The 8960-nt window shown below is 41.1% G+C and overlaps 1 protein-coding gene across 1 annotated transcript; it reads right to left on the bottom strand.

Annotated features, from left to right (window-relative positions):
* Positions 1 to 347: 347 nt before the first annotated feature.
* On the bottom strand, positions 348 to 8542 carry LOC138373707 (TBC1 domain family member 5 homolog A-like). The gene is made up of 6 exons (XM_069340065.1): positions 8516 to 8542; positions 7711 to 7943; positions 5091 to 5175; positions 3856 to 4154; positions 3571 to 3628; positions 348 to 662 (listed from the first exon to the last, which is right to left on the bottom strand). The coding sequence occupies exons 1-6, from the start codon at positions 8540 to 8542 to the stop codon at positions 348 to 350; spliced, it is 1017 nt and encodes a 338-aa protein (XP_069196166.1).
* Positions 8543 to 8960: the final 418 nt, after the last annotated feature.

The raw sequence follows: 8960 nt of genomic DNA, 5'->3' as shown, positions 1-8960 counted from the left end.
ATGTTGAAGTCGATGTTGTACTTGTCTTTGTTGAAGTCGATGTTCTACTTGTCGGTGTTGAAGTCAATGTTGTACTTGTCGTTGTTGAAGTCGATATCGTACTTGTCGATGTTGAAGTCGATATCGTACTTGTCGATAATGAAGTCACTGTCGTACTAGTCGATGTTGTACTTGTCGATATTAAAGTCGATGTCGTACTAGTCGATGTTGTACTTGTCGTTGTTGAAGTCGATATCGTACTAGTCGATGTTGAAGTCAATGTTGTACTTGTCGATGTTGAAGTCGATATCGTACTTGTCGATGTTGAAGTCGATATCGTACTTGTCGATAATGAAGTCGCTGTTGTACTAGTCGATGTTGTACTTGTCGTTGTTGAAGTCGATATCGTACTTGTCGTTGTTGAAGTCAATATCGTACTTGTCATTGTTGAAGTCGATGTCGTACTTGTCGTTGTTGAAGTCAATGTCGTAGTAGTCGAAGTTGTACTTGTCGATGTTGAAGTCAATGTCGTACTTGTCGTAGTTGAAGATGATGACGTACTTGTCGTTGTTGTACTTGTCGTTGTTGAAGTCGATATCGTACTTGTCGTGGTTGAAGTCGATATCGTACTTGTCGTTGTTGAAGTCGATATCGTAGTTGCCATTGTTGAAGTCAATGTCGTACTAGTCGATGTTGTACTTGTCATTTTTGAAGTCGATATCGTACTTGTCGTTGTTGTACTTGTCGATGTTGAAGTCGATGTCGTACTAGTAGATATTGTACTTGTCGATGTTGAAGTCGATGTCGTACTAGTCGGTGTTGAAGTCGATGTCATACTAGTCGATGTTGTACTTGTCGTTGTTGAAGTCGATGTCGTACTTGTCGTTGTTGAAGTCGATATCGTGCTTGTCGTTGTTGAAGTCAATGTTGTACTTGTCGATGTTGAAGGCGATGTCGTACTAGTCGTTGTTGAAGTCGATGTCGTACTTGTCTTTATTGTACTTGTCGATGTCGAACTTGTCGTTGTTGAAGTCGATGTCGTACTTGTCGTTGTTGAAGTCGACGTTGTACTAGTCGTTGTTGTACTTGTCGTTGTTGTAGTCGATGTTGTACTTGTCGTTGATGAAGTCGATATCGTACTTGTCGTTGTTATACTTGTCGAAGTTGAAGTCGATGTCGTACTAGTCGATGTTGTACTTGTCGATGTTGAAGTCGATGTCGTACTAGTCAATGTTGAAGTCGATGTTGTGCTTGTCGGTGTTGAAGTCGATGTTGTACTTGTCGGTGTTGAAGTCGATATTGTACTTGTCGGTGTTGAAGTCGATGTTGTACTTGTCGGTGTTGAAGTTGATGTTGTACTTGTCGGTGTTGAAGTCGATGTTGTACTTGTCGTTGTTGAAGTCGATGTTGTACTTGTCGATGTTGTAGTCGATATCGTACTAGTCGATGTTGTACTTGTCGTTGTTGAAGTCGATGTCGTACTAGTCGATGTTGTACTTGTCAGTGTTGAAGTCGATGTCGTACTAGTCGATGTTGTACTTATCGGTGTTGAAGTCGATGTTGTACTTGTCGGTGTTGAAGTCGATGTTGTACTTGTCGGTGTTGAAGTCGATGTTGTACTTGTTGGTGTTGAAGTCGATGTTGTACTTCTCGGTGTTGAAGTCAATGTTGTACTTGTCGTTGTTGAAGTCGATGTTGTACTTGTCGATGTTGAAGTCGATATCGTACTAGTCGATGTTGTACTTTTCGATGTTGAAGTCGTTGTTGTACTTGTCGGTGTTGAAGTCGATGTTGTACTTGTCGGTGTTGAAGTCGATGTTGTACTTGTCGGTGTTGAAGTCGATGTTGTACTTGTCGGTGTTGAAGTCGATGTTGTACTTGTCGTTGTTGAAGTCGATGTTGTACTTGTCGATGTTGAAGTCGATATCGTACTAGTCGATGTTGTACGTGTCGTTGTTGAAGTCGATGTCGTACTTGTCATTGTTGAAGTCAATATCGTACTTGTCGTTGTTGACATCGATGTCGTACTTGTCGTTGTTGAAAACGATGTCGTACTTGTTGTTGTTGAAGTCGATGTCGTACTTGTCGTTGTTGAAGTCGATATCGTACTTGTCGTTGTTGAAGTCGATGTCGTACTTGTCGTTGTTGAAGTCGATGTCGTACTTTTCATTGTTGAAGTCGATGTCGTACTTATCGTTGTTGAAGTCGATGTCGTACTTGTCGTTCTTGAGGTCGATGTTGTACTTGTCGTTGTTGTACTTGTCGTTGTTGAAGTCGATGTCGTACTAGTCGATGTTGTACTTGTCGGTGTTGAAGTCGATGTCGTACTAGTCGATGTTGTACTTGTCGATGTTGAAGTCGATGTCGTACTTGTCGTTGTTGAAGTCGATGTCGTACTTGTCGTTACTGAAGTCGATGTTGTACTAGTCGTTGTTGTACTTGTCGTTGTTGAAGTCGATGTTGTACTTGTCGTTGTTGAAGTCGATATCGTACTTGTCGTTGTTATACTTGTCGATGTTGAAGTCGATGTCGTACTAGTCGATGTTGAAGTCGATGTCGTACTAGTCGATGTTGAAGTCGATGTTGTACTTGTCGGTGTTGAAGTCGATGTTGTACTTGTCGGTGTTGAAGTCGATGTTGTAGTTGTCGGTGTTGAAGTCGATGTTGTACTTGTCGGTGTTGAAGTTGATATTGTACTTGTCGATGTTGAAGTCGATATCGTACTAGTCGATGTTGTACGTGTCGTTGTTGAAGTTGATGTCGTACTAGTCGATGTTGTACTTGTCGATGTTGAAGTCGATGTCGTACTAGTCGATGTTGAAGTCGATGTTGTACTTGTTGGTGTTGAAGTCGATGTTGTACTTGTCGGTGTTGAAGTCGATGTTGTACTTGTCGGTGTTGAAGTCGATGTTGTACTTGTTGCTGTTGAAGTCGATGTTGGACTTGTCAGTGTTGAAGTCGATGTTGTACTTGTCGTTGTTGAAGTCGATATCGTACTAGTCGATGTTGTACTTGTCGATGTTGAAGTCGATATCGTACTAGTCGATGTTGTACTTGTCGATGTTGAAGTTGTTGTTGTACTTCTCGTTGTTAAAGTCGATGTTGTACTTGTCGGTGTTGAAGTCGATGTTTTACTTGTTGTTGTTGAAGTCGATATCGTACTAGTCGATGTTGTCCTTCTCGATTTTGAAGTCGATGTAGTACTAGTCGATGTTGTGCTTGTCGTTGTTGAAGTCGATGTCGTACTAGTCGAAGTTGAAGTCGATGTTGTACTTGTCGGTGTTGAAGTTGATGTCGTACTAGTCAATGTTGTACTTCTCGATGTTGAAGTCGATGCCATACTTGTCGATGTTGTACTTGTCGTTGTTGAAGTCGATGTTGTACTAGTCGATTTTGAAGTCGATGTTGTACTTGTCGGTGTTGAAGTCGATGTCGTAGTAGTCAATGTTGTACTTGTCGATGTTGAAGTCGATGTCGTACTAGTCGTTGTTGAAGTTGATGTCGTACTTGTCATTGTTGTACTTGTCGATGTCGTACTTGTCGTTGTTGAAGTCGATGTCATACTTGTCGTTGTTAAAGTTGATGTTGTACTTGTCGATGTTGAAGTCGATGTTCTACTTGTCTTTGTTGAAGTCGATGTTGTACTTGTCTTTGTTGAAGTCGATGTTGTACTTGTCGGTGTTGAAGTCGATGTTGTGCTTGTCGATGTTGAAGTCGATATCGTACTAGTCGATGTTGTACTTGTCGATATTAAAGTCGATGTCGTACTAGTCGATGTTGTACTTGTCGTACTAGTCGATGTTGTACTTGTCGATGTTGAAGTCGATATCGTACTTGTCGATAATGAAGTCGCTGTCGTACTAGTCGATGTTGTACTTGTCGTTGTTAAAGTTGATATCGTACTTGTCGTTGTTGAAGTCAATATCGTACTTGTCGTTGTTGAAGTCAATGTCGTAGTAGTCGATGTTGTATTTGTCGATGTTGAAGTCAATGTCGTACTTGTCGTTGTTGAAGTCGATGTCGTACTTGTCGTAGTTGAAGTCGATGACGTACTTGTCGTTGTTGTACTTGTTGTTGTTGAAGTCGATATCGTACTTGTCGTGGTTGAAGTCGATATCGTACTTGTCGTTGTTGAAGTCAATATCGTAGTTGTCGTTGTTGAAGTCGATGTCGAACTAGTCGATGTTGTACTTGTCATTCTTGAAGTCGATATCGTACTTGTCGTTGTTGTACTTGTCGATGTTGAAGTCGATGTCGTACTAGTAGATATTGTACTTGTCGATGTTGAAGTCGATGTCGTACTAGTCGGTGTTGAAGTCGATGTCGTACTAGTCGATGTTGTACTTGTCGGTGTTGAAGTCGATATCGTACTTCTCGTTGTTGAAGTCGATGTCGAACTTGTCATTGTTGAAGTCGATGTCGTACTTGTCGTTGTTGAAGTCGATATCGTACTTGTCGTTGTTGAAGTCGATGTCGTACTTGTCGTTGTTGAAGTCGATGTTGTACTTGTCGATGTTGAAGTCGATGTCGCACTTGTCGTTGTTGAAGTCGATGTTGTACTTATCGTTGTTGAAATCGATGTCATACTTGTCGTTGTTGTACTTGTCGATGTCGTACTTGTCGTTGTTGAAGTCGATGTTGTACTTGTCGTTGTTGAAGTCGATGTCGTACTTGTCGTTGTTGAAGTCGATGTTGTACTTGTCGTTGTTGAAGTCGATGTCGTAACAGTCGGTGTTGAAGTCGATGTCGTACTAGTCGATGTTGTACTTGTCGTTTTTGATGTCGATGTCGTACTTGTCGTTGTTGAAGTCGATATCATTCTTGTCGTTGTTGACGTCGATGTCGTACTTGTCGTTGTTGAAGACGATGTCGTACTTGTCGTTGTTGAAGTCGATGTTGTACTTGTCGGTGTTGAAGTCGATGTTGTACTTGTCGGTGTTGAAGTCGATGTTTTACTTGTCGTTGTTGAAGTCGATGTTGTACTTGTCGATGTTGAAGTCGATATCGTCCTAGTCGATGTTGTACTTGTCGTTGTTGAAGTCGATGTTGTACTTGTCGTTGTTGAAGTCGCTGTCGTACTAGTCGATGTTGTACTTGTCGATGTTGAAGACGATGACGTACAGGTCGTTGTTGTACTTGTCGTTGTTGAAGTCGATATCGTACTTGTCGTGGTTGAAGTCGATATCGTTCTTGTCGCTGTTGAAGTCGATATCGTAGTTGTCGTTGTTGAAGTCGATGTCGTACTAGTCGATGTTGTACTTGTCATTCTTGAAGTCGATATCGTACTTGTCGTTGTCGTACTTGTCGTTGTCGTACTAGTCGATGTTGTACTTGTCGTTGTTGAAGTTGATGTCGTACTTGTCGTTGTTGAAGTCGATATCGTACTTGTCGTTGTTGAAATCAATGTCGTACTTGTCGTTGTTGAAGTCGATGTCGTACTTGTCGTTGTTGAAGTCGATGTCGTACTTGTCGATGTTGAAGTCGATATCGTACTTGTCGATATTGAAGTCGATATCGTACTTGTCGATGTTAAATTCGATATCGTACTTGTCAATGTTGAAGTCGATATCGTACTTGTCGATATTGAAGTCGATGTCGTACTAGTCGATGTTGTACTTGTCGTTGTTGAAGACGATATCATACTTGTCGATGTTGAGGTCGATGTCGTACTAGTCGATGTTGTACTTGTCGATGTTGAAGTCGATGTCGTACTAGTCGATGTTATACTTGTCGATGTTGAAGTCGATGTCGTACTAGTCGATGTTGTACTTGTCGTTGTTGAAGTCGATGTCGTACTTGTCGTTGTTGAAGTCGATGTCGTACTTGTCGTTGATGAAGTCGATGTCGTACTTGTCGTTGTTGAAGTCGATATCGTACTTGTCGTGGTTGAAGTCGATATCGTACTTGTTGTTGTTGAAGTCGATATCGTAGTTGTCGTTGTTGAAGTGGATGTCGTACTAGTCAATGTTGTACTTGTCATTCTTGAAGTCGATATCGTACTTGTCGTTGTTGTATTTTTCGATGTTGAAGTCAATGCCGTACTAGTAGATATTGTACTTGTCGATGTTGAAGTCGATGTCGTAATAGTCGTTGTTGAAGTCGATGTCGTACTTGTCGTTGTTGTACTTGTCGATGTAGTACTTTTCGTTGTTGAAGTCGATGTTGTACTAGTCGTTCTTGTACTTGTCGTTGTTGAAGTCGATGTTGTACTAGTCGTTCTTGTACATGTCGTTGTTGAAGTCGATGTTGTACTTCTCGTTGTTGAAGTCGATATCGTACTTGTCGTTGTTATACTTATCGAAGTTGAAGTCGATGTCGTACTAGTCGATGTTGTACTTGTCGATGTTGAAGTCGATGTCGTACTACTCGATGTTGAAGTCGATGTTGTTCTTGTCGGTGTTGAAGTCGATATCGTACTTGTCGTTGTTGAAGTCGATGTTGTACTAGTTGTTGTTGCACTTGTCGTTGTTGAAGTCAATGTTGTACTTGTCGTTGTTGAAGTCAATATCGTACTTGTCGTTGTTGTACTTGTCGAAGTTGAAGTCGATGTCGTATTAGTCGATGTTGTACTTGTCGATGTTGAAGTCGATGTCGTACTAGTCGATGTTGAACTCGATGTTGTACTTGTCGGTGTTGAAGTCGATGTTGTACTTGTCATTGTTGAAGTCGGTGTTGAAGTCGATGTCGTACTAGTCGATGTTGAAGTCGATGTCGTACTAGTCAATGTTGTACTTGTCGGTGTTGAAGTCGATGTCGTACTAGTCGATTTTGTACTTTTCGATGTTTTACTTGTCGGTGTTGAAGTCGATGTTGTACTTCTCGTTGTTGAAGTCGATATCGTACTTGTCGTTGTTATAATTGTCGAACTTGAAGTCGATGTCGTACTTGATGTTGAAGTCGATGTTGTACTTATCGGTGTTGAAGTCGATGTTGTACTTGTCGGTGTTGAAGTCGATGTTGTACTTGTCGGTGTTGAAGTCGATGTTGTACTTGTCGGGGTTGAAGTCGATGTTGTACTTTTCGTTGTTGAAGTCGATGTTGTACTTGTCGATGTTGTACTTGTCGATGTTGAAGTCGATTTCGTACTAGTCGATGTTGTACTTGTCGATGTTGAAATCGATGTTGTACTTGTCGGTGTTGAAGTCGATGTTGTACTTGTCGTTGTTGAAGTCGATGTTGTGCTTGTCGATGTTGAAGTCGAAATTGTACTAGTCGATGTTGCACTTATCAATATTGAAGTCGATGTCGTACTAGTCGATGTTGTAATTGTCGTTGTTGAAGTCGATGTCGTACTAGTCGATATTGAAGTCGATGTTGTACTTGTCGGTGTTGAAGTCGATGTCGTACTAGTCGATGTTGTACTTGTCGATGTTGAAGTCGATGTCGTACTTGTCGATGTTGAAGTCGATGTCATACTTGTCGATGTTGAAGTCGATGTCATACTTGTTGATGTTTTACTTGTCGTTGTTGAAGTCGATGTTGTACTAGTCGATTTTGAAGTCGATGTTGTACTAGTCGATTTTGAAGTCGATGTTGTACTTGTCAGTGTTGAAGTCGATGTTGTACTTGTTGGTGTTGAAGTCGATGTTGTACTTGTTGTTGTTGAAGTTGATGTTGTACTTGTCGATGTTGAAGTCGATGTAGTATTTGTCGTTGTTGAAGTCGATATCATACTTGTCGTTGTTGTATTTGTCGATGTTGAAGTCGATGTCGTACTAGTCGATGTTCTACTTGTCGAGGTTGAAGTCAATTTCGTAGTAGTCGATGTTGTACTTGTCGATGTTGAAGTCGATGTCGTACGTCTCGTTGTTGAAGTCGATGTCGTACTTGTTGTTGTTGAAGTCGATGTCGCACTTGTCGTTGTTGTACTTGTCGTTGTTGAAGTCGATATCGTACTTGTCGTGGTTGAACTCGATATAGTACTTGTCGTTGTTATACTTGTTGATATTGAAGTCGATGTCGTACTAGTCGATGTTGAAGTCGATGTTGTACTTGTCGGTGTTGAAGTCGATGTTGTACTTGTCAGTGTTGAAGTCGATGTTGTACGTGTCGGTGTTGAAGTCGATATTGTACTTGTCGTTGTTGAAGTCGATGTTGTACTTGTTGGTGTTGAAGTCGATATTGTACTTGTCGGTGTTGAAGTCGATGTTGTACTTGTCGGTGTTGAAGTCGATGATGTACTTGTCGTTGTTGAAGTCGATGTTGTATATGTCGATGTTGAAGTCGATATCGTACTAGTCGATGTTGTACTTGTCGATGTTGAAGTCGATGTTGTACTTGTCGTTGTTGAAGTCGATGTTGTACTTGTCGGTGTTAAAGTCGATGTTGTACTTGTCGTTGTTGAAGTCGATGTTGAGCTTGTCGATGTTGAATTCGATATCGTACTAGTCGATGTTGTACTTGTCGATATTGAAGTCGATGTCGTACTAGTCGATGTTGAACTTGTCGTTGTTGAAGTCGATGTCGTACTAGTCGGTGTTGAAGTCGATGTTGTACTTGTCAATGTTGAAGTCGATGTCGTACTAGTCGATGTTGCACTTGTCGATGTTGAAATCGATGTCATACTTAACGATGTTGTACTTCTCGTTGTTAAAGTCGATGTTGTACTTGTCGTTGATGAAGTCGATGTTGTACTTGTCGGTGTTAAAGTCGATGTTGTACTTGTCGGTGTTGAAGTCGATGTTGTACTTGTCGGTGTTGAAGTCGATGTTGTACTTGTCATTGTTGAAGTCGATGTTGTACTTGTCGATGTTGAAGTCGATGTCGTACTAGTCGATGTTGAAGTTGATGTTGAAGTCGATGTTGTACTTGTCAGTGTTGAAGTCGATGTTGTACTTATCGTTGTTGAAGTCGATGTTGTACTTGTCGATGTTGTACTTGTCTTCGTTGAAGTCGATGTCGTACTTGTCGATGTTGAAGTCAATATCATACTTGTCGATGTTGAAGTCGATATCGTACTTGTCGAAGTTAAAGTCGATATC

The sequence above is a fragment of the Procambarus clarkii genome, chromosome 43 (assembly GCF_040958095.1).
Source record: "Procambarus clarkii isolate CNS0578487 chromosome 43, FALCON_Pclarkii_2.0, whole genome shotgun sequence".
In the NCBI taxonomy this organism is placed as follows: domain Eukaryota; kingdom Metazoa; phylum Arthropoda; class Malacostraca; order Decapoda; family Cambaridae; genus Procambarus; species Procambarus clarkii.
The sequence above is the reverse complement of the archived record's forward strand: the minus strand, read 5'-3'. Positions and strand labels throughout refer to the sequence as shown.